Here is a 25,091-nt window from a genome sequence, read left to right as displayed (position 1 = left end):
CCTGCTCGGGGGACGCGGGTCGGTGGTTGGTTAATACCGACGTCAGTCATGGAGTGGGCGTGGGGCTTTGACCAATCGTCGGCCGTTAGGGGGGGGCGGGGTTAGGCTGCCATGGCAACGATGGAACAAAACAGGGTCAGTTAGCAAGGGGACACCTTGCAGCCATCTCCAGACACCCTGATCACATTTGTATCTCCAGCAGCAAGACAACTAACACAGGACTGCTGAATCCCGAGGTAAGGCAGGGTTGAATAGTGGTGGAAAGTTGCATTTCAGACCTGAGGGTGCTGAAAAAAAGACTGAGCTGCATTTGTGAAGCGCCTGGCACATCCCCAATCGGTTATGTTATCCCAATGCACCAGGTGCAGCATGCTCAACGAAATGTGTAGGAAGGAGCTGCAGATGCTGGCTTAAACCCAATATAGACACAACATCTGAGGAAAGACATTCTTGCATTTGTGAAGCGCCTGGCACATCCCAAATTGGTTATGTTATCCCAATGCACCAGGTGCAGCATGCTCGACGAAATGTGTAGGAAGGAACTGCAGGTGCTGCCTTAAACCCAATATAGACACAACATCTGAGGAAAGACATTCTTGCATTTGTGAGGCGCCTGGCACATCCCCAATCGGTTATGTTATCCCAATGCACCAGGTGAAGCATGCTCGACGAAATGTGTAGGAAGCAACTGCAGATGCTGGTTTAAACCCAATATAGACACAACATCTGAGGAAAGACATTCTTGCCATAGAGGGAGCACAGAGAAGGTTCACCAGACTGATTCCTGGGATGGCAGGACTTTCATATGAAGAAAGACTGGATAGACTCGGCTTGTACTCGCTAGAATTTAGAAGATTGAGGGGGGATCTTATAGAAACTTACAAAACTCTTAAGGGGTTGGACAGGCTAGATGCAGGAAGATTGTTTCCGATGTTGGGGAAGTCCAGAACAAGGGGTCACAGTTTAAGGATAAGGGGGAAGTCTTTTAGGACCGAGAAGAGAAAATCATTTTTTACACAGAGAGTGGTTAATCTGTGAAATTCTCTGCCACAGAGGGTAGTTGAGGCCAGTTCATTGGCTATATTTAAGAGGGAGTTAGATGTGGCCCTTGTGGCTAAAGGGATCAGGGGGTATGGAGAGAAGGCAGGTACGGGATACTGAATTGGATGATCAGCCATGATCATATTGAATGGCGGTGCAGGCTCGAAGGACCGAATGGCCTCTACTCCTGCACCTATTTTCTATGTATCTATGTGAAGCGCCTGGCACATCCCCAATAGGTTATCCCAATGCACCAGGTGAAGCATGCTCGACCAAATGTGTAGGAAGGAACTGCAGATGCTGGTTTAAACCCAATAGAGACACAACATGCTGGGGTAGATGAAGGGTCCCGACCCCAAACATCACCCATTCCTCCTTCTATCCAGAAATGCTGCCTGCCCCGCTGAGTTACTCCAGCATTTAGTATCTATCTTCAGTGAAACATGTTCGTTATTTGCAATAACAGACAGTTTTCACAGCAGGCTCCTACCAGCACGAGTGTGGAATTAGGCAGATAATGGGGATGAGTGGTAAGGGTGATCAGTACGGGTGTCAGGGGTTATGGGGAGTATGGGGCGGCACAGTGGCGCAGCGGTAAGTTGCTGCCTTACAGAGCCAGAGACCCAGGTTCGATCCTGACTACAGATGCTGTCTGTCCGTGATCAATTGAGTTTTCTCCGACCGCTCTGGTTTCCTCACAAGGATGTACAGGTTTGGAGGTTAATTGGCTTTGGTAAAAATTCTTAAATTGTCCCTAGTGTGTAGGATAGTGTTACCGTATGGGGATTGCAGACTTGGTGGGCTGAATGTCCAAGTCACATGGATGTTTTGAGATTGCTGAGATTGACCAGTATGGGTTTCAGGAGTTATGGGGAGAAGGCAGGAGAATAGGGTTAGGAGGGAGAGATAGATCAGCCATGATTGAATGGCGGAGGAGACTTGATGGGCCGAATTCTGCTCCTATTACTTATGACCTTATGTCCTTGTTTGAGGGCTATCTTCTAACTGAACTACATATGTAAGAAGGAGGAATTGGTAGGACTGGTAGGTCTGATGAAGGGTCTCGACGTAGATTTAGCTCTTAGGGCTAAAGGAATCAAGGGATATGGGGAAAAAGCAGGAAGGGGGTACTGATTTTGGATGATCAGCCATGATCATATTGAATGGCGGTGCTGGCTCGAAGGGCCTACTCCTGCGCCTATTTTTTCTATGTTTCTATGACCCGAAACACACCTATTCCTTTTCTCAGCAGGAGCAGAGCCAGGGACCATGGCCTCCGACCTGGAGCCTGCACCATGTGCCAGCCCCGAAGGCAAGGTGATGATGACGATGAAGAAGAAGAAAAAGAGAAAGAAGCAGCCGAGCGCCAGCCAGGGCGACGAGGAGCGCCAGGAGGCCCAGGCCGAGATTGAGGGCCTCACCAAGGCCGGCAGCCTGGCTCTGGCCCAGGAGCGTCCCGAAGAGGCGCTGGCCTCCTTCAAGAAGGCCTTCCTGATGTCGCTGGACGTTGGGGAGCAGAGCGTGCAGAGAGCCTGCGCCTTCAACCTGGGGGCAGCCTACGTGGCCTCGGGCAGGCCCGCCAAAGGCCTGGACTTCCTGCTGAGGTCCCAGCCGGCCGAGGGCGACGAGAGGCAGGGCGACCTGTACTTCAACCTGGGCATCGCCCAGGAAGAGCTGGGGGACCTGGAGAGCGCCACCGAGCATTACGAGCAAGCCCTGGCCCACTACCGGGCCCGGCAGCCGCAGGGCGAGGCGGACACCTGCATGAAGCTGGCCAGTTGCCGGGCCCGGGCCGGCCATGAGGCCCAGGCTGCCCGCTGCTTCCTCAGGGCCGGCCGCCTCTACCGCCAAGGCGGCGGGCCCGACATGGCTGCCGTCGCCATGAACGAGGCAGCCGGACACATGCTCCAGTGCCGGCACTTCACCGCCACCCAGATCACCGAGGTGTTGAACGAGTGTCGCACCGTCTGTGGCAACATCCAGAACAAGGCCCTGCTCGGTGAGTCATCCACCACTCCCATGTGTCTGTGGGTGTGTGTGTGGGTGTGTGTGTGTCTGTGTCTGTGGGTGTGTGTGTGGGTGTGTGTGTGTGTGTGTGTGTGTGTGTGTGTGTGTGTGTGTGTGTGTGTGTGTGTGTGTGTGTGTGTGTGTGTGTGTGTGTCTCCAACTCGGAAAGTTTGGAGTGTAGTAGCTCTGGCACAATGGTGTTGAATGCAGAGCTAAAATCAACACACAGGATCCTCACATAGGTCCCCTGGCGGTCTTGGTGCAGGAGGATGAAGTGCAGGCCCAGGTTGACTGCATCATCCACAGATCTATTGGCCCGATATGCAAACTGCAGAGGGTCTAGCGGGGGGATTGTGATATCTTTCAGCTTGGCCAGAACAAGCCTTTCGAGTGTCTTCATGACCACAGAGGTCAGTGCGACAGGCCTGTAGTCATTAAGACAAGTAATCCTTGCCTTTTTGGGAACAGGGACAATAAATGAAAGATATGTAAAAGTGTTACAATGATCAAGGACATTGTTAGCTGTGGATTAGATGATAACACAGTATACAGACAGTGAAAATCAACAGAACGACAGTGAAACTAGAACGACGACTGGGGTGGGGGAATCCTTGGTCGGCGTGGACCCGGTGGGCAGAAGGGTCTGTGTCTATAGGTTTAAGGTTCACATTTATTTGTCACATTCACCAATTAAGGGGGCAGTGAAATGAGTTACCATGCAGCCATACAATTAAAAAGAACACAACACACAATAGAATTGAACATAAACATCCACCACAGCATGCTTCACTGTGATGGAAAGCAATAAAGTTCAGTCAGTCCTCCTCCTTTGTTCATAATGTCTCACTAAACTAAATTTTGATTGGTACGGGTGTCAGGGGTTACGGGGAGAAGGCGGGAGAATGTGGTTGAGAGGGAAACATAGAAACATAGACAATAGGTGCAGGAGTAGAGGCCATTCGGCCCTTCGAGCCTGCACCGCCATTCAATATGATCATGGCTGATCATCCAACTCAGTATCCTGTACCTCCCTTCTTTCCATACCCCCTGATCCCTTTAGCCACAAGGGCCACATCTAACTCCCTCTTAAATATAGCCAATGAACTGTGGCCTCAACTACCTTCTGCGGCAGAGAATTCCAGAGATAGAAACATAGAAATTAGGTGCAGGAGTAGGCCATTCGGCCCTTCGAGCCTGCACCGCCATTCAATATGATCATGGCTGATCATCCAACTCAGTATCCTGTACCTGCCTTCTCTCCATACCCCCTCATCCCGTTAGCCACAAGGGCCACATCTAACTCCCTCTTAAATATAGCCAATGAACTGGCCTCAACTACCTTCTGTGGCAGAGAATTCCACAGATTCACCACTCTCTGTGTGAAAAATGTTTTCCTCATCTCGGTCCTAAAAGATTTCCCCCTTATCCTTAAACTGTGACCCCTTGTTCTGGACTTCCCCAACATCGGGATCAATCTTCCTGCATCTAGCCTGTCCAACCCCTTAAGAATTTTGTAGGTTTCTATAAGATCCCCCCTCAATCTTCTAAATTCTAGCGAGTATAAGCCGAGTCTATCCAGCCTTTCTTCATATGAAAGTCCTGACATCCCAGGAATCAGTCTGATGAACCTTCTCTGTACTCCCTCTATGGCAAGAATGTCTTTCCTCAGATTAGGAGACCAAAACTGTACGCAATACTCCAGGTGTGGTCTCACCAAGACCCTGTACAACTGCAGTAGAACCTCCCTGCTCCTATACTCAAATCCTTTTGCTATGAATGCTAACATACCATTGGCTTTCTTCACTGCCTGCTGCACCTGCATGCCTACTTTCAATGACTGGTGTACCATGACACCCAGGTCTCGTTGCATTTCCCCTTTTCCTAATTGGCCACCAAGATGGATCAACTGTGATTGAATGGCGGAGTAGACTTGATGGGCCAAATGGCCTAATTCTGCTCCTAGCACTTATGAACATGGTGCTATAAACTAAGCCTAAGAGTCTGTTTTCACGTTGCTGCTCTTGCTGCTTCAAGGGAAACTCTACAACGACATAGGGCTGAGCTACTCGCAGCTGAAGATCTTCTCCCTGGCAGCCGAGTGCTTCGAGCAGGCGCTGCCCTACAGCCGGCGAGATTGCACCGAGCCGCGGAAAGAGGCCGTCATCCTGCAGAACCTCGGCGCCGTCTACAACACGACTGGGGACTTCAGCAGGGCCCTGACCTTCCACCAGAGGGCCGCTGCCCTGCACGGTAAGGAACCCCGGCCCCCCGACCCCCGGGCAGCTGAACAGGGAGCTCGGTCCATGAAGCCCACCACCACCGCGTACCCTGGTCCTGGGGTGGTGAGGGGGGGGGGGGGGGGTTGGGTCAAGAGTCAAGAGGTCATTTCACACTTTTATAAGTAAGTAAGTAAGTTTTATTTGCAGGAAGATTGTTCCCGATGTTGGGGAAGTCCAGAACAAGGGGTCACAGTTTAAGGATAAGGGGGAAATCTTTTAGGACCGAGATGAGAACCGTATTGATCACTTTCCCTGTGTCCCCTGTATCTCGTCCTGTTGGAATTTTAAATTGTAAGGGAGGAAACTGCAGATACTGGTTTAAACCGAAGAGAGAGGGAAATCTTTTAGGATAAGGGGGAAATCTTTTAGGACCGAGATGAGAAAAACATTTTTCACACAGAGAGTGGTGAATCTGTGGAATTCTCTGCCACAGAAGGTAGTTGAGGCCAGTTCATTGGCTATATTTAAGAGGGAGTTAGATCTGGCCCTTGTGGCTAAAGGGATCAGGGGGTATGGAGAGAAGGCAGGTACAGGATACTGAGTTGGATGATCAGCCATGATCATATTGAATGGCGGTGCAGGCTCGAAGGGCCGAATGGCCTACTCCTGCACTTATTGTCTATGTTTCTATTTATATAGCACGTTTTAAGTCAACTCGCATTAACACTAAAGTGCTTTACATAAAATAGATAATAAGTTTCCATACAAACCATAGAAAAACGTTTAAAAAAAAATAAAGAAAATGGACACAACACATTATAGAGTTCAACACAAACGTCCCCCCACAGCAGAATCAAACATTTCCACTGTGGGGAAAGCCACCAGAAAGTTAAGTCCTCTTCTTCTGTGAAACACCCGAGGTCGGGGCCCATTTGTGGCCTTGCAGCCAGTCTGATAATTTTCAGGGCCCTCTTGCCAGGCGTCGGGTGAAACATTCCTCAGCAGCTTGGAAAGTCTGGAGCGGCTGCCTCCTCCCCGGAGACCGGAGACCGGGGCACTCGTATCCCTCAGGCCGCGCCGGTTGGAGCTCCGATCCCATTTTATAGGGTTTCAGGTAGGCTGTAGATAGAAACAAAAAGCTGGAGTAACTCAGCGGGGGCAGGCGGCATCTCTGGAGAGAAGGAAGGAATGGGTGACGTTTCAGATCGAGGCCCTTCTTCAGACTAGTTAGTCTGCATTGTAGTTCAATTAATTAGGCTTCATTTGGAGTATTGCGTGAAATTCTGGTCGTCCACATTATAGGGAGGATGTGGTGGCCTTGGAGAGGGTGCTGAGGAGATTTAGAAACAGAGAAAATAAGTGCAGGAGGAGGCCATTCGGCCCTTTGAGCCAGCACCGCCATTCAATATGATCATGGCTGATCATCCCCAATCAGTACCCCGTTCCTGCCTTCTCCCCATATCGCCTGACTCTGCTATTTTTAAGAGCCCTATCTAGCTCTCTCTTGAAAGCATCCAGAGAACCGGCTTCCACCGCCCTCTGAGGCAGAGAATTCCACAGACTCACCACTCTCTGTGAGAAAAAGCGTTTTCTCGTCTCCATTCTAAATGGCTTACCCCTTATTCTTGAACTGTGTGTGTGGCCCCTGGTTCTGGACTCCCCCAACATCGGGAACATGTTTCCTGCCTCTAGCGTGTCCAAGCCCTTAACAATCTTATATGTTTCAATGAGATACCCTCTCATCCTTCTAAATGATTTAGAAACATAGAAATAGTTTTTCCTCATCTCCATTCTAAATGGCCCTTATTCTTAAACTGGCCTCCACTGCCTGGATTTTTTATTTTTTATTTTATTTAACCTTTATTTAACCAGGAGAAGTCTCATTGGAGATGTAAGCCATAAGGAGAGGCTGGACAGACGGGTTGTATTCTCTAGAGTATCAGAAGATGAGGGGAGACCCGATAGAAGTATATAAGGTAGATAGGGTAGACAATCAGAACCTTCGTCCCAGGTTTCAAATGTCACAGACTAGAGGGCACAGCTTTAAGGTGAGAGGGGTAAAGTTTGAAGGAGATGTGCGGGGCAAGTATTTTTACTCAGTGGAGGCAGATACCATTGGGGCATTTTAGAGGCTTTCATGCCACATGGATATGGAGGGGTGTGGATCACATGTGGACAGAGAACATTGGTTTAACTTGGCATCATTGTTCAGCACGGATATTGTGGGCTGTTCCGGGCCGTGTGTCGAACTTACTGAAGTATATATGTGACAGGCATAAATAAGGTAGATACAGTCTTGTTCCCAGCATGGAAATGTCAACAATTAGAGGGCATTGTTTAGGGTGAGAGGGGAAAGTTTCAAGGAGTTGTGCGGGGCACCATGTTTTACACGGGGTGGGGTTGGATACTGACTGCCAATTTGGGCAGCACGGTGGCGCAGTGGTAAATCCTCTGCCTCACAGCGCCAGAGACCCGGGTTCAATCCTGACTACGGCTGCTGTCTATGTGGAGTTTGTACGTTCTCCCTGTGACCGCGTGGGTTTTCTCCGTGTGCACCAGTCTCCTCCCACACTCCAAAGAGGTACAGGTTTGTGGGTTAATTGGCTTTGGTACAAATTGTAAATACACCCTAGTTGGGGACTCCCCCAACATCGAGAACATTCTTCCTGCATCTAGCCTGTCCAATCCCTTGAGAATGTTTTGTGTTAGTGTTTTTAGTGTCAGTGCACGGGGTGATCGCTGTTTAGTGCGGACTGGATGGGCCGAAGAGCCTGTATCCCTAAATTAAGCTAAACTAATGAGTTCATGAGCTCATAAGTGATAGGAGCAGAATTAGGCCATTCGGCCCATCGAGTCTACTCCGCTATTCCATCATTGCTGATCTATCTCTCCCTCCAAACCCCATTCTCTTGCCTTCTCCCCACAACCCCCGACACCCGTACTAATCAAGAACCTGTACGTCCATGAGGTGTGGGAAACAGCCGGAGATCCCGGAGAAAATTCACGCAGGTGAAGGGGAGAATAGAGGGGCCGAAGGGGCCTGTGTCCGCCCTGTATCTCATGTCTCTACTGTAACGGGATGTCTCTCGCCTCTCCACAGGTTCCCTTGGAAACAGGAATGCCCAGGGCCAGTGTTTCTGCAACCTGGCCTATGCTTGCAGTCAGCTGGGTGACCATGAGGAGGCGGCAGAGGGCTACCTGCATGCGCTGCAGGCTTTCAAAGACACCGGTGAGGAAGGGAGCGGGCTTACTGCGATGCTGCTGCTGCTGCTGATGCTGCGGGGGAGGAGGGAGCATTGGAGGGCAGGGGTTAAGGCATTGGAACGACAGGAGCAGAGGGCCTGTCCCACTTGGCGATGTGTGGGGGGGAATAAAATGAGTCAGGGGAGAATCAATGTAAGAGGGTGGCTGGATACAAGGAACCACAGATGCAGGTTTAAAATACATAGGAACATAGACAACAGTAGGCCATATAGCTTGTAAATTGTCCCTAGTGGGGTGTGTATGATAATAATAATAATAATACATTTTATTTATGGGCGCCTTTCAAGAGTCTCAAGGACACCTTACAAAAATTGAGCATGTAGAGGAAAAACATGTAAGGGGAATGAAATAAATAGTAGAGACATGACTAGTACACAAAGTAAAGACAGAATTCAATACAAAACACAGTATGAGGCAATTAATGCACAGATGAAAAGGGGCGGGGACGTGGGGCTAAGGATAAGCAGAGGTGAAGAGATGGGTCTTGAGGCGGGACTGGAAGATGGTGAGGGACACGGAATTGCGGATCAGTTGGGGGAGGAAGTTCCAGAGCCTGGGAGCTGCCCTGGAGAAGGCTCTGTCCCCAAAACTGCGGAGATTGGACTTGTTGATGGAGAGGAGACCGGCTGATGTGGATCTGAGGGACCGTGAGGGTTGGTAGGGGGAGAGGAGGACAATGAGATATGGGGGGGCCAGATGGTGGAGGGCTTTGTAGGTGAGGATCAGGATTTTGTAGGTGATCCGGTGGGAGATGGGAAGCCAGTGAATTGTTTGAGGACTGGAGTGATGTGATGCCAGGATTTGGTGTGGGTGATGAGTCGGGCGGCTGCGTTCTGGACCAGTTGGAGTCGGTTGATGTAGGTGGAGCTGATGCCAAGGAGAAGTGAGTTGCAATAGTCCAGTCGGGAGGAGATGAAGGCACGGATGAGTCTTTCAGCAGCGGGCGGTGTGAGAGAGGGTCTGAGTTTGGCGATGTTGCGGAGTGTTCGAGTGTATGATAGTGTTCGTGTGCGGGGATCGCTGGTCGGTGCGGACTCGGCGAGTCGAAAGGGCCTGTTTCTGCGCAGTATCTCTAAACTAGACTAGATCTCTGGTGAAGGGGAAACTTAGAAACATAGAAAATAGGTGCAGGAATAGGCCATTCAGCCCTTTCGAGCCAGCACTGCCATTTAATATGGTCATGGCTGATCATCCAATATCAGTACCCCGCTCCTGCTTTCTCCCCATATCCCTTGATTCCTTTAACCCGCAGAGCTAATTCTAACTCTCTCTTGAAAACACCCAGTGAATTGGCCTCCACTGCCTTCTGTGGCAGAGAATTCCACAGATTCACAACTCTCTGTGTGAAAACGTTTTTCCTCATCTCAGTCCTAAATGGTCTACCCTTTATTTGTAAACTGTGACCCCTGGTTCTGGACTCCCACCCCAACATGGGGGACATTTTTCCAGCAGAGGGTAGACACAAATGCTGGAGAAACTCAGCGGGTGAGGCAGCATCTATGGAGCGAAGGAATGGACGATGTTTCGGGTCGAGACCCTTCATCGGGATAGGTGACCCTTCTTCAAGATTCAAGATTTAAGAAGTTTATTGCCATGTCAACAAGTTGATAGGAATGTGTCTTGGTTCGCTCTCAGACAGATACAATACAGTACAATACAACCACCACATACACCACAATAAATAATACAGGTACAGACAATACCGTACGAAGGACAATATATACAGGAAGGACAGTACCCAGCAGCGTCATGTTAAGCGTAAGTGCAAGTGCAAAAGAAAGTGCAGAGTGATTAGAGCAAATTCAAATATCTGATGGCTTGGAGGTAGGTGCTGTCTCTGAAGCGAGATGTTTAACTTTTTTTTTTTTTTTTTTTTTTTTTTTTTTTTTAATTTATTAGAAGTTAATACAATACAAAACAATACAGTGGCGCCTAATTTTAGGTGCCAACTATGTCATACCGTAATCCATTCTATGTACAGCCTCTAGTTTTATGTTATGAGTAGGCAAGACAAGAAAAAGAAAACAATAGAAAGGGGAAAGAGTGGAAAATTAGATGGTAGAGAGTAGAAAAATGTCAAGTGTGGATATAAAAAATAAAAATAAAAAAAGAAAAGGTGGAAAGTAGAAATAGAAGAAAAAGAAAAGGCCCCTTAAAAGAGAATTTTTCAAATCTATATTCGGAGATGTAGATCTATCCACGTCATGAAGTGAAATCAGCAATCCTTATGGTACCGCTGCATCACATGATTCCAAAAAGTCGATGAAAGGAGACCAACTCCTTAAGAATTGGTCATATTTATCTATTAGTCGGAGTCTCATTTCTTCAAGGCGTGCTATGTCCGAGATGTTTTACTTTTAATGCTTCTATATCTCCTTCCTGATGGGAGGAGATTAAAGAGGTAATGTGCCGGGTGAAAGTGGTCTGCTATGACTTTTTTGGCCTTTCTGGTCTTCTTCTCCTTATCGAGTCCACACACAAGATTAGAAGTTGTTCAGCCAGAGCTGAACACACTACTCGGCATCTGCACAATGGTGTCTGTCTTGCGCTTCTTGTGCTTCTTGTGCGTGGTGGTGGAAAGATTGGTTGAAACAGGGCCGCGACGTGAACGCACTTTCCTTGACCCCGGCCTTTCTGGTGAGTCTTGTTGAGTAAAGTGATGTCACTGAGGGAAGTCTGCTGCAACCGATGATCTTAGAAGCTCGGCGCACTATTCTCTCCAGCCGAATCTTATCCTGCGAGGTTGTGTGACCATACCAGACAAGCATGGAGAATGTGAGTATGCTTTCTATGGTAGACCTATAGAAGTGGGTCATGGCTGGTCGACTGACCCTGAATTTTTTGAGCTGCCGCAGGAAGTAGAGTCGCTGGTGGCACTTACTGATTATGAGACTAGTGTTGAGCTCCCATGATAGGGATTGATGTATGGTGGTTCCGAGGAACTTAAAGGAGGTGACCCTCTCAACCACCTCTCCATTGATGAAGAGAGGGAGGAGGGGGGTGGCATTCTTTCTGAAATCATCTTCTAATCCATTGATTGGTTCTCTCTTCCCTCTTGTTCCAAGTGCAGATGATTTTCACGGACAGTGGCAGGCTTGCGAAGGCTTGGGAGCTGCCAGGTTCCGTCTGGGAGACCCTGAGAAGGCCACACTTTACTACAAGCTGGCTCTAGCTGCTCTGGCCAAGTCACAGGTACCTCCACATAGGTATACACATACACATGTATACAGATAGGTATACATATATATATATATATATACATATAGACATACATAGGTCTGAAGAAGGGTTTCGGCCCAAAACGTTGCCTATTTCCTTTCCTTCGAGCCTGCACCGCCATTCAATATGATCATGGCTGATCATCCAACTCAGTATCCTGTACCTGCCTTCTCTCCATACCCCCTGATCCCTTTAGCCACAAGGGCCACATCTAACTCCCTCTTAAATATAGCCAATGAACTGTGTGGCCTCAACTACCTTCTGTGGCAGAGAATTCCACAAATTCTCAACTCTCTGGGTGAAAAGTTTTTTTCTCACCTCAGTCTTAAATGGCTTCCCCTTTATTCTTAGACTGTGTGGCCCCTGGTTCTGGACTCACCCAACATTGGGAACATTTTTCCTGCATCTAGCTTGTCCAGTCCGTTTATAATGTTATATGTTTCTATAAGATCCCCCCTCATCTTTCCAAATTCCAGCGAATACAAGCCCAATCTTTCCAATCTTTCATCTTATGACAGGAAGTTGACGATGGGCCGAATGGCCTAAGTCTACTCCTGTTACTTACACTATGCCTTTATGACCAGTGAACCTATACACTGTAAATGTATTGATTGTAATCAGAAGGTCACAAGTGATAGGAATAGAATTAGACCATTGGGGGGGCCCATCAAGTCCACTCCGCCATTCAATCACGGCTGATTTATCTCTCCCTCCTAACCCCATTCTCCTGTCTTCTCCCCATAACTCCTGACACCCGAACTAATCAACAATCTATCTATCTCTGCTTTAAAAATATCCAGGAGGCAGGTTCTCTGGATGCTTTCAAGAGAGAGCTAGATAGGGCTCTTAAAAATAGCGGAGTCAGGGGATATGGTGAGAAGGCAGGAACGGGGTACTGATTGTGGATGATCAGCCATGATCACATTGAATGGCGGTGCTGGCTCGAAGGGCCAAATGACCTCTACTCCTGCACCTATTGTCTATTGTCTATAGACTTGATGGGCTGAATGGCCTAATTCTACTATCCCTTATAAGAGAGGGGATGTCGGGGTATATTAACATTGGTTCCCCTATGTGGCTTTTCCCTACCAGGAATCTACCAGCTCGGCACAAGAGAGGATTGTGAACAAGTTGGCAGACGCCATCCAGTATAAACTGTCTCTGAACAGTGTTTTGCCCCATGCTGGGGGCATCCTTCCCGCCATGCCTTTGGTGAGTAGTTAATCCAGTCGTCACTGCTCATCCGCACATCCCACCTTGCCGTGCAGCTTCCTCTGCAGTCCCTTCCAACACATACCTGTAACGAGAGTCGCCAACGTTCTCACTCCCAAATGAGAGATAAAAGGTCAAAATACGGGACAAATTCCCCCCTCCACGGCCATTCGTTGACCGACTCGGACGCGAATGACGAGTTGGGCCGGGTGCTGGACTGCACACAAAGCCCAGCCGGCGGGGCCAGCTGAGGAGTTTTGGCCCGGGGGGGGGGCGCCCCGTCCAACTCGTGAACCGATGATCAGCCGTGAGAAGGAGGGGGGGGGGGTGGTGGTGTCGGCGGTCAGCGAGGGTCCGAAGGTCGGACTGACAGCTGGCCGGGTTGCCGAGCGACCGACGGGGCCACGGGCGAGGTGCTGCTGCTGCACTCCATGGGCTGCACTACGTCGGGACGGGGTGAGGCGGGGTCCGATCCGACAGTCCCCTCGACCCGAGTAGTAGCGGTCAAATACGGGACAAGGGCGACACTACCTGTATCGGTCTAACAATGTGCTCTCCACAGAAGTATCTACCAGGGAGTTTCCCACGTACGAACCCCTTGTGTGGACCAGTGGCCGTGACCCAGGGGCAGGGGAAAGGGAAGCAGTCACAGCGCAGGCAGCTCGTACAGTAAGTGGGAGGCTGCGTGTCGACACGGCCGTTACTCTTTCATAACCACGAATAATTTAAATCCATTATTTACAAGAATAATATTTACAATACAAACATAGAAACATAGACAATAGGTGCAGGAGTAGAGGCCATTCGGCCCTTCGAGCCTGCACCATTCGCCATTCAATATGATCATGGCTGATCATCCAACTCAGTATCCTGTACCTGCCTTCTCTCCATACCCCCTGATCCCTTTAGCCACAAGGGCCACATCTAACTCCCTCTTAAATATAGCCAATGAACTGTGTGGCCTCAACTACCTTCTGTGGCAGAGAATTCCACAGATTCACCGCTCTCTGTGTGTGAAAAATGTCTTCCTCATCTCGGTCCTAAAAGATTTTCCCCTTATCCATAAACCGTGTGACCCCTTGATCTGGACTTCCCCAACATCGGGAACAATCTTCCTGCATCTAGCCTGTCCAACCCCTTAAGAATGTTGTAAGTTTCTATGAGATCCCCCCCTCAATCTTCTAAATTCTAGCGAGTACAAGCCGAGTCTATCCAGTCTTTCTTCATATGAAAGTCCTGACATCCCACCACCATAGCACAAGGTAAAACAAATCATCTTAAATATCAATATACTGGAAATTAAACCATATATTACAATCTCTGGGAGAGAAGGAATGGGCGACGTTTCGGGTCGAGACCCTTCTTCAGACTGATGTCAGGGGAGGGGGCGGGAGAAAGATAGAATGTAGTCGGAGACGGTAAGACTAGTGGGAGAACTGGAAAGAGGGAGGGATGGAGAGAGAGTGGGAAAGCAAGGGCTATCTGAAGTTAGAGAAGTCAATGTTCATACCACTGGGGTGTAAACTACCCAAGCGAAATATGAGATGCTGTTCCTCCAATTTGCGCTGTTCCTCCAACTCTGACAATGGAGGAGGCCCAGGACAGAAAGGTCAGTGTGGGAATGGGAGGGGGAGTTGAAGTGCTGAGCCACCGGGAGATCAGGTAGGTTTAGGCGGGCTGAGCGGAGGTGTTGGGTGAAACGATCGCCGAGCCTGCGCTTGGTCTCGCCGATGTAGAGAAACATAGAAACATAGAAACATAGAAAATAGGTGCAGGAGTAGGCCATTCGGCCCTTCGAGCCTGCACCGCCATTCAATATGATCATGGCTGAAGTTGACACCTGGAACAGTGGATACAGTAGATGAGGTTGGAGGAGGTGCAGGTGAACCTCTGCCTCACCTGGAAAGACTGATTGGGGTGAGGAGGGAGAGATAGATCAGCCATGATTGAATGGCTGAGTAGACTTGATGGGTTGAATGGCCTAATCCTGCTCCTAGAACACATAAGGTCAGAAGTGAAAGGAGCAGAATTAGATCATTCGGCCCATCAAGTCTACTCACCCAGTCGATCATGGCTGATCTATCTCTCCCTCCTCACCCCATTCTACTGCCTTCTCCCCATAACCCCTGACACCCGTATTGATCACTTTCCCTGTGTCCCCTGTATCTCGTCCTGTATTGTAAGGGAGGAAACTGCAGAAACTGGTTTAAACCGAAGAGAGGGGGAAGTCTTTTAGGACCGAGATGAGAAAAACATTTTTCACACAGAGAGTGGTGAATCTGTGGAATTCTCTGCCACAGAAGGTAGTTGAGGCCAGTTCATTGGCTATATTTAAGAGGGAGTTAGATGTGGCCCTTGTGGCTAAAGGGTTCAGGGGGTATGGAGAGAAGGCAGGTACAGGATACTGAGTTGGATGATCAGCCATGATCATATTGAATGGCGGTGCAGGCTCGAAGGGCCGAATGGCCTACTCCTGCACCTATTGTCTATGTTTCTATTTATATAGCACGTTTTAAGTCAACTCCTGCACCTATTTTCTATGTTTTAAAGGAATCAGAGGGGCTTAGCAGGGTTTAGAGGGGTTTTCTGTGGGTTACGGGGATTTAAAGGTGATTTAAAGGTGATTTAGAGTGGTTTAGAGGGATTTAGAATGTGTTCTATTTTCTATGTTTCTATAGACATAAAATGCTGGAGTAACTCAGCGGGACAGGCAATATCTCTGGAGAGATGGAATGGGGGACGTTTTGGGTCGAGACCCTTCTTCAGTCTGACGACTACAGACTTCTTTGTAACGTCACCCATTCCTTCTCTCCAGAGATGCTGCCTGTCCCGCTGAGTTGCTCCAGCTTTTTGTGTCTATCTTCTGGAATTTTAAGTTGTCGAGGGGTTTGCGTCCGACCCTCTCTCTCTTGCCCCGTGCAGGCCAGCGGAGGAGGATCGAGTGCCCGGGGACCGCGTTGGCTGCCCCGAGACGGGATGGCAGATGAGGAACGGTCGACGGCACCGGACAGACCCCAGCCCTCCCGCCGCAGAAACAGGCCCGGCGCTCGGCAACAAACCTACGGGCAGCGGTAAGGCCGGTGAAGTTACTCCCCTTGTTGTTGTTGTTGTTGAGTGGAATACAGATCGATATCGCAGCGGGTAGAGCTGCTGCCTCACAGCGCCAGAGACCCGGGTTCCATCCTGACCACGGGTGCTGTCTGTACGGAGTTTGTACCTTCTCCCTGTGACCTTGGTTCTTGGTTTCTTGGTCCTCCAAAATATTCCAAATGGAATTTAAACTGTGGAGGTGGTGAAGGGAGGGCTTAAGCCAGAAAGGGTTATTGGGAAGAAAGAGCTACTTTAAATGTAGTTGCATCTGGTTGGGTAACTATAGTTGGGTGGAGATTATTCCATGCTTTAATTGTGCGGGGGAAGAACGAATTGCTGTACACATCTGTCTTTGTAGCTGGGATCACAAATTGGATCGAATGCCCTCGTCTGCTCCTAATTGGTTTGGGTTTGGTGTAGGTCTTGTAGTCTATGTCGAGCTGACCATTTAACATTTTGTAAATACAGGTCAAACGGTGAGCTTCACGTCTGTCTGTCAGAGAGGGTTCCTTCCACCCCAGAGAATTCAGAAGTTTGGTGACACTCGCTTCTCTCTCATTGGTGTTAGTAACAAATCGAGCTGTTACTAACACCGATGACATTTTCTCACTTTCTTTACTTTTTTCTCTTTTTAAAGCTTAAAAAATGAAGTGGTACAAGAAATGTAAGAAGTTATATTTGGCTTGTATTATTGTAATGTACTTTACTTCTAATAAATTAAATTATTAAAAAAAAATAAAATAAAATAAATACTTCCCTAACTGTCTCCTCTTCCCAGACCCAGCGGGCATGGAGAGTGGAGCAGCGGCCGGGAGCAACGGCAGGAGTCTACCGCAGACGGGGACGGCCGAAGATGCGGAGAAGGGAGTCGTGACTGCCGTGGCTGAGGGCCCCGGGCAGGGTGAGGAGGAGGAGGTGGAGGTGGAGGAGGGTCGCTGGATCAGCCCAGCACAGGCCAACAGGTAACAGCTTCCCGCCCGCACCAGCACCTCCCCTGCTCACCCCCACAGCTCTGTCTGGGCCGAAGGGCCTGTACCTCTAACTATTGTTTGAGAAACTACTGCAGTTGCTGGAAATATCGAAGGTGGACAAAAATGCTGGAGAAAAAGGGTTCTTCAGACTGAAGAAGGGTCTCGACCCGAAACGTCGCCTATTTCCTTCGCTCCATAGACGCTGCCTCACCCGCTGAGTTTCCCCAGCATTTTTGTCTACCTTAAACTAAACTACTGAGCGTTACTCCAGCAAAGTGCTGGAGTAACTCAGCGGGGACAGGCAGCATCTCTGGAGAGAAGGAATGGGTGACGTTTCAGGTCGAGACCCTTCTTCAGACTGTCCCGCTGAGTTACTCCAGCTTTTTGTGTCCAACTTTGGTTTAAACCAACATCTGCAGTTCCTTGGTAAACTAAACTACTGTCACTTGTACCGAGGTACAGTGAAAAACCTATTTTGTTGCGTGGTAATCCAGCCAGCTGAAAGACTATACAAGTAACCTTTGCTTTCCCTCTCTCTCCATCCTTCCCACTTCAATCAATCAATCAACCTTTATTGTCATCTTGCAAAGCAACAGCTGTACAGTGCAAAATGAGAAGACGTTTCCCAGGGAATACCGGAGCATCGCACATGAAACTTAAAACATTTCACACATAATAACAGTAAAAACAATCCAGTCCCTGATGCACGTCTCTGAAGATCTTTCCTGGTCCGAGAACACTAACGCAATTATCAAGAAAGCTCATCAGCGCCTCTACTTCCTGAGAAGATTACGGAGAGTCGGTTTGTCAAGGAAGACTCTCTCTAACTTCTACAGGTGCACAGTCGAGAGCATGCTGACCGGTTGCATCGTGGCTTGGTTCGTCAATTTGAGCGCCCTGGAGAGGAAGAGACTACAAAAAGTAGTAAACACTGCCCAGTCCATCATCGGCTCTGACCTTCCTTCCATCGAGGGGATTTATCGCAGTCGCTGCCTCAAAAAGGCTGGCAGCATCATCAAAGATCCACACCATCCTGGCCACACGCTCATCTCCCTGCTACCTTCAGGTAGAAGGTACAGGAGCCTGAAGACTGCAACAACCAGGTTCAGGAATAGCTACTTCCCCACAGCCATCAGGCTATTAAACCTGGCTCGGACAAAACTCTGATTATTAATAACCACTTTCTGTTATTTGAACTTTAGCAGTTTATTTATTCATGTGTGTATATATTTATATTATGGTATATGGACACATTGATCTGTTTTGTAGTCAATGCCTACTATGTTCTGCTGTGCTGAAGCAAAGCAAGAATTTCATTGTCCTATACAGGGACACATGACAATAAACTCACTTGAACTTGAAACAGTATAAATAGTTAAAAGCAGGTAAAACAGCAACATTAAAACACAGTAAAAACAGTCATTAAAATGTCCAGGGCAGCTGATTTGAGTGGCCAGTGCCAGAGTTATTAAAATGTCAGTGCAAAGCCGCAGAATCAGATGGAGTGACTGTTTAGCAGTCTCACAGCCTGTGGCAGGAAGCTGTTTAGCAGTCTGGTGGTCCGGGCTTTGATGCTACGGTATCTCTTGCCTGATGGCAGGAGATCCAGGTGTGTGTGGAGGGGGTGCAGTTTGTCCTTAGCTATTCTCAGAGCCTTTTTCAGACAGCGGCTCTGGAACAGTTCTTGTACCGAGGGTAGGGAGACGCCAATGATCCTCTCTGCTCCCCTCACGACCCCCTGCAGAGCCTTCCTGTCTGAGCAGTTGCAGTTGGAGTACCATGTGTTCATGCAGTACGTGAGTACGGACTCCACCGTTCCTCCGACCAGCCTGACTGTCTCCGACTAGTTTATCTCTTGTTTGCTTTGTTATTACCTTCTCCCAACCAACAATGATCTATTCTACATTGTCTTTGATCTCCATCCCCTTTGGCCTGTTTTCACACCTTACACTTCCTTATCGCTGTACCTCTCTCTCAACCTGACATCAGTCTGAAGAAGGGTCTCGACCCAAAACGTCGCCCATTCCTTCTCTCCAGAGACGCTGCCTGTCCCGCTGAGTTACTCCAGCACTTTGTGCCTATCTTCAATTTATCTCAGCATGGACAAGTTGGGCCGAATGGCCTGGCTCTGTGCTCTAAGACTCTCTGTTCTATGACCTCTTCCCTCTGTGTTATCCTCAGAAACTTAAACAACACGTATCTGCAGCCAGACCCGACGTATATGAACAACCCGCAGCTCGGGACGTTGAAAACAGCAGATAAAAGTAAGTATCGGTCACAGAGGTACAGAGGTAGAATCGCTGCCTTATAGCAAATGCAGCGCCGGAGACCCAGGTTCCATCCCGACTACGGGCACTGTCTGTACAGAGTTTGTACCTTCTCCCCATGACCTATGTGGGTTTTCTCCGAGATCTTTTTCACACAGAGGGTTGTGAGTCTGTGGAATTCTCTGCCTCAGAGGGCGGTGGAGGCCCGTTCTCTGGATACTTTCAAGAGAGAGCTAGATAGGGGTCTTAAACATAGAAACATAGAAAATAGGTGCAGGAGTAGAGGCCATTCGGCCCTTCGAGCCTGCACCATTCGCCATTCAATGTGATCATGGCTGATCAGCCAACTCAATATCCTGAACCTGCCTTCTCTCCATACCCCCTGATCCCTTTAGCCACAAGGGCCACATCTAACTCCCTCTTAAATATAACCAATGAACTGGCCTCAACTACCTTCTGTGGCAGAGAATTCCACAGATTCAACATAGCGGAGTCAGGGGATATGGGGAGAAGGCAGGAACGGGGTACTGATTGGGGATGATCAGCCATGATCACATTGAATGGCAGTGCTGGCTCGAAGGGCCGAATGGCCTCTACTCCTGCACCTATTGTCTATTGTCTATCTTCGGTTTCCTCCCACGCTCCAAAGACATGCAGGTTTTGGGTTTTCACTGTTTTCACTCTACACGTGACAGTAAACTAATCGAAAGTAAACTCTATTCCTTCTGTCGTCCACAGGTGACCACTTCTACGAGACCTGCCGGCTGAGACAGACACAGGCAGCGGACGAGGGGTAGGTGTGGACTCTGCTTGCCCCCTACAATGTGCAGAGGGACCTAGGGGTCCAAGTACAGAGCTCACTGAAGGTGGCAGCACAGGTAGACAGAGCGGTAACAAAGGCGTACGTTACGCTTGGCTTCATCGGTCCGGGTATTGAGTACAAGAGTCAGGAGGTCACGATACAGATTTATAGGTAGGGTCGCCAAATAAGGGACAAAAGGTGAAAATACGGGACAAATTCCTGGGGGATTTCCGGGACAGCTGGGGGTGGAAGTCACCCTCGATGGGGATTGTAATATAGTTGTTTACCGCTTTATTTTGTATATTTGTTCGTCTTGTATTACGGTGGTGGGCTCCGTTTTTTATTGTATTGCAAAAATAATATTTTTAATAATTGAATACATTTTTTGATTAAAGAAAAAAGGAAGTGTGTGTGTGTGGAAGGCGTTTCACGTCGTATGTGACCCCAGTGGGCAGGGCTATTGAGCGTGGTTTGGGCAGGGTTATTAATCTAAACCATGGCATGAAGTGCTGGAGTAACTCAGCGGGCCAGGCAGCATCACTGAAAAATTTGGATAGGTGACATATCACGCCACAGAGACGCTGCCTGACCCGCTGAGTTACTCCAGCACTCTGTGAAACGTCACCTATCCATGTTCTCCACAGATGCTGCCTGACCCGCTGAGTTACTCCAGCACTCTGTGAAACGTCACCTATCCATGTTCTCCACAGATGCTGCCTGACCCGCTGAGTTATGGTGCAGCAGCATCTATGGAGCTAAGGAAATAGGCAACGTTTCGGGCCGAACCTTCTGGAAATAGGCAACGTTTCGGGCCGAAACCCAGAAGGGTTTCGGCCCGAAACGTTGCCTATTTCCTTAGCTCCATAGATGCTGCCTGACCCGCTGAGTTACTCCAGCACTCTGTGTCTTTTCTTTGGCTAAACTGCCCTCTTTAATCATCCACGTTCCCTGTGTTTCAGAGTTGCCTCAACGTCTCAGGAATCTGGGAATTCTGCCAACGGAGCCGAGCCGGAGCATCCGAAATGGAGGAGGAAGTGGGAGTCCAGGATGTGCTCGTTGATGTGAGACGCGGGCAGCGGGAGCGGAGGTCAGGGGTCACGCCCCCCCCCCTCCCCCGCAAGGTCGGAGTGTGAGGCCTCAGGCCGCCTGCCTCGGTTGGCGCCCATCCCTGACCGGCCCTCAGTGCAAGCACACAATCCCCCCTCACCCTGCCCTCATCCCCTCCCCCCGGGACCGCTAGTGACCTCTGACCCTCTCTGGAGATTGCAGTGACCCTCTCCACTGGGGAGACCGTGACCTCTGACCCTCTCCTCTGGAGCCGGCCAGTGACCTCTGACCCTCTGGGGAGACAGTGACCTCTGACCCTCTGGGGACAATTAGGGACCTTTGACCCTATCTCTGACCCTTTCATGTGTGGCTGATCAGTGACATCTGACCTAGGCCTCCTGGGGTCAGTCATAGCTGACCCCTGCCCCTTGGGGCCAATCAGATGCGACTCCTGACCCTGGTACCCAGGGTTCAGTCAGAGTTGACCCTTGACTCTGTCCTCGAGGTCAGTCATTGCTGACCTGCGACCCTAGCATCAGTCAGAGATGACCCTTAGGTCAGTCTGTACTGACCTCTGACAGAGGAGGGGGGGCATCGTTGCTCCTTGGACTCTGGGGACAGGTGGGTGGCGAAGGTGACAAAGGTCCTCGTCTCACCTGGGCCCCAGCCATCCAAGGGGCCGAACATCCTCCTGCTAGCCCTCTCGGTTACACTCGATGGGCTGAATGGCCTATCCTAGACCCGATGGGCTGAATTAGAAGGATGAGGGGGGTGGGACCTCATTGACACTTACTGAATAGTGAAAGCCCTGGATAGAGTGGATGTGGAGAGGATGTTTCCACTAGTGGGAGAGTCTAGGACCAGAGGTCACAGCCTCAGAATTAAAGAACGTTCCTTTAAAAAGGAGATGAGGAGGAATTTCTGCCTGATTCCCAGCCCTGCACTGTACCCCTCCCTGCCTGAAACCCCTGTCCCACGGTACGAGTTCATTCCAAGAGTTCTCTCTCCCGGGTTTGCCCTGATTCGAACTCGGAGATTTACGGTAATGGCTGCTCGTCGGTACTTGGGGCTCTCGTGGACATTTTTCATCCCGTTGAAAAATCTTCACCAGTCTTCCCGTGCTTACCTGCCGTTAGCGAGTCTTCCCGAGTACCTGCCGTTAGCGCTAAGAGACGTCCCCGAGCTCCGACGTACCCGCTACGTTCATTCTCCGTGCTTACCACGAGTTTGATTTTGTTTACACTCGGGAGAGCTCTTGGAATGAACTCGTACCGTGGGACAGGGCTATGACTCCCTGCTCTGCACTGTACCCCTCCATGCCCGACTCCCGGCCCTGCATCGTACCTAGGTGAAATATTTACCCCCCATAATATATTTTTGCTAAGATGTGATTCACCCTCTTGGTCTTTTTTTAAAAACAGATGTCTTATTTTTTATAAACTTGGAGTTCACGATGTATTTTCTGTGGCTGTGAGATTTTGTTCAGTTGCTAACACTGCCTCTCAGTGGTCTGGTCATCCAAGGTTGGCTTTGTTGCTGTTCCCCACCTTGGGCGGCACGGTGGCGCAGCGGGTAGACCGGGTGCTGTCTGTGTGTGTGGAGTTTTCACGCTGTCCCCGTGACTGAAGACGTGCAGGTTTGTAGGTTATAGAGTCACAGGATGATACAGTGTGGAAACAGGCCCTTCGGCCCAACTTGCCCACACCGGCCAACATGTCCCAGCTACACTAGTCATAGAGTGATACAGTGTGGAAACAGGCCCTTCGGCCCAACTTGCCAACACCGGCCAACATGTCCCAGCTACACTAGTCATAGAGTGATACAGTGTGGAAACAGGCCCTTCGGCCCAACTTGCCCATACCGGCCAACATGTCCCAGCTACACTAGTCATAGAGTGATACAGTGTGGAAACAGGCCCTTCGGCCCAACTTGCCCACACCAGCCAACCTGTCCCATCTACACTAGTTATAGAGTGGTACAGCGTGGAAACAAGCCCCATGGCCCAACTTGCCCATACCGGCCAACATGTCCCATCTACACTAGTCATAGAGTGATACAGTGTGGAAACAGGCCCTTCGGCCCAACTTGCCCATACCGGCCAACATGTCCCAGCTACACTAGTTATAGAGTGATACAGCGTGGAAACAAGCCCCATGGCCCAACTTGCCCACACCAGCCAACATGTCCCAGCTACACTAGTTATAGAGTGATACAGCTTGGAAACAGGCCCTTCGGCCCAACTTGCCCACACCGGCCAACATGTCCCACCTGTTTGGCCCATATCCCTCCAAACCTGCCCTATCTATGTATATTAAATGTTGCGATAGTCCCTGCCTCAACTACCTCCTCCGGCAGCTCGTTCTATACACCCACCACCCTCTGTGTGAAAATGTTACCCCTCAAGTTCCTATTAAATCTTCCCCCCCCCCCCCCTTCACCTTAAAGCTATGTCTTAGGTTAATTGGCTTCAGTAAATGTCCCCTAGTGTGTAGGGAGTGGATGAGTAGAACTAGTATGAACGGGTGATCGAATGTTGGCGTGGACTCTGTGGGCCGAAGGTCCTGTTTCCTTGCTGTATCTCTAAACTAAACTATACTAAACTATGGCATTAAGTGCTGGAGTAACTCAGCGGGTTAAGGGTCTGTCCCACTTAGGTGATTTTTTAGGCGACTGTCATAGTCGTAGCAGGTCTCCGAAAGACCGGCGACTGAACCCCCCCCCCCACGACAATGTCCACCACAACCTAACACCTAGTCGACATAAAGCTACGGCAAGCTACCGACAACCGGCGACCCATTAGGACGTCCACTTACGACTTCACCTACGACCACACAGGTGACAACCTACGACAAACTAAGTCAACCCACGTCCACCCGCGCGACAAGCAACGACCCTGTCGGCGACAACTGAAGACAATTCAGTCGCTGGTGCCTTTCACCGGGTGTTGCTGGAATAACTCAACATGTCGGGCAGGATCTCTCGAGAAAATGGATAGGTGACGTTTCGCATCAGGACCCTTCTTCAGACTGGTTCAACACTTTGTGATTTTCGCTCAGGATTCCATCATCTTAAGTTATTTAAGCTTGTGTCTACTTCTGCCCATGGAAGAGTACAGCACAGGACAAGGCCGTTCGGCCCACAATGTCAGTGCTGAACATGATTCCACATGCAGGAAGATCCTGGGAGCATCAGGGAAGGACAACCACGGAGAACTCTCCCCTCCCCTTCCTCCTATATCCCATGACAATATCCTAGTCCCACAGACAGTAAACTAGAACATGGGGTACAGTCGAGGAGCAGGCCCTTCGGCCCACAATGTCCGTGCCCAACATGATCCACCTCCCTCCATTCTCTGCATATCCAAGAGCCTCTTAAACACCACGACCGTATCTGCCTCCACCACCACCTCCTGGCAGCGCGTTCCAGGCACTCACCACCCTCTGTGTGTAAAAGGGAAACCTGTCCCGCACATTTCTTTTAAACTTTTCCCCTCTCCCCTTAAAGCTGCGCCCTCTAGTCTTTGACATTTCCACCCTGGGGGTGGGGGTGGGAAGGTTGCAAATTGTCCCTAGTGTGTGTGTGGGATAATGTTAGTGTGCGGGGATCGCGGGCCGGCACGGACTGGGTGGGCCGAAGGGCCTGTTTCCGCGCTTGTATCTGTAGAACTAACCCGCCTTGCAAAACCTCCCCCTCGACTGTATCCACCCATCACTCCCCAGGCTGTGTCCCGCCCTCTCCTCTCCTCTAACTTTCTCCCCACAATATGTCGGAAGACGGGTCCCGAGCCGGAACGTCGCGGTGCCCCTGCCCTCCACGGACGCTGCCCGACCAACCGACCCACTGAGTTACTCCAGCACTTTGTGTCTTGTTCTGTAAAACCAGCCCCTGCAGTTCCCTCCAGACACCATTGGGGGCGGGCTCTCGATCTCTTCGCTCCCATTGGTCCAGAGGC

At 49.7% G+C, this 25,091-nt stretch overlaps 1 protein-coding gene across 1 annotated transcript; it reads left to right on the top strand.

Annotated features, from left to right (window-relative positions):
- The first annotated feature begins 141 nt into the window (after nucleotides 1-141).
- Nucleotides 142-21,929, top strand: ttc24 (tetratricopeptide repeat domain 24). The gene is made up of 12 exons (XM_033015892.1): nucleotides 142-236; nucleotides 2,291-3,040; nucleotides 5,083-5,298; nucleotides 8,368-8,496; nucleotides 11,602-11,723; nucleotides 12,843-12,962; nucleotides 13,525-13,631; nucleotides 15,885-16,033; nucleotides 16,831-17,014; nucleotides 19,205-19,287; nucleotides 20,029-20,083; nucleotides 21,052-21,929. The coding sequence occupies exons 2-12, from the start codon at nucleotides 2,311-2,313 to the stop codon at nucleotides 21,155-21,157; spliced, it is 2,001 nt and encodes a 666-aa protein (XP_032871783.1). The 5' UTR covers nucleotides 142-236; nucleotides 2,291-2,310; the 3' UTR covers nucleotides 21,158-21,929.
- Nucleotides 21,930-25,091: the final 3,162 nt, after the last annotated feature.

The sequence above is a fragment of the Amblyraja radiata genome, chromosome 47 (genome assembly GCF_010909765.2).
Source record: "Amblyraja radiata isolate CabotCenter1 chromosome 47, sAmbRad1.1.pri, whole genome shotgun sequence".
In the NCBI taxonomy this organism is placed as follows: domain Eukaryota; kingdom Metazoa; phylum Chordata; class Chondrichthyes; order Rajiformes; family Rajidae; genus Amblyraja; species Amblyraja radiata.
Note: the sequence above shows the minus strand (reverse complement) of the source record. Positions and strands in the feature narration are given on the sequence as shown.

What these genes read in the sequence shown, in the direction of transcription:
- ttc24 (XM_033015892.1), top strand. Translation starts at nt 2,311, where the DNA reads ATGGCCTCCGACCTGGAGCCTGCACCATGTGCCAGCCCCGAAGGCAAG. An exon ending in GCAGGCTTTCAAAGACACCG is followed by an intron (nt 8,497 to 11,601) that starts GTGAGGAAGGGA and finishes TTCCAAGTGCAG; the next exon opens with ATGATTTTCACGGACAGTGG. An exon ending in CTGCTCTGGCCAAGTCACAG is followed by an intron (nt 11,724 to 12,842) that starts GTACCTCCACAT and finishes TTTCCCTACCAG; the next exon opens with GAATCTACCAGCTCGGCACA.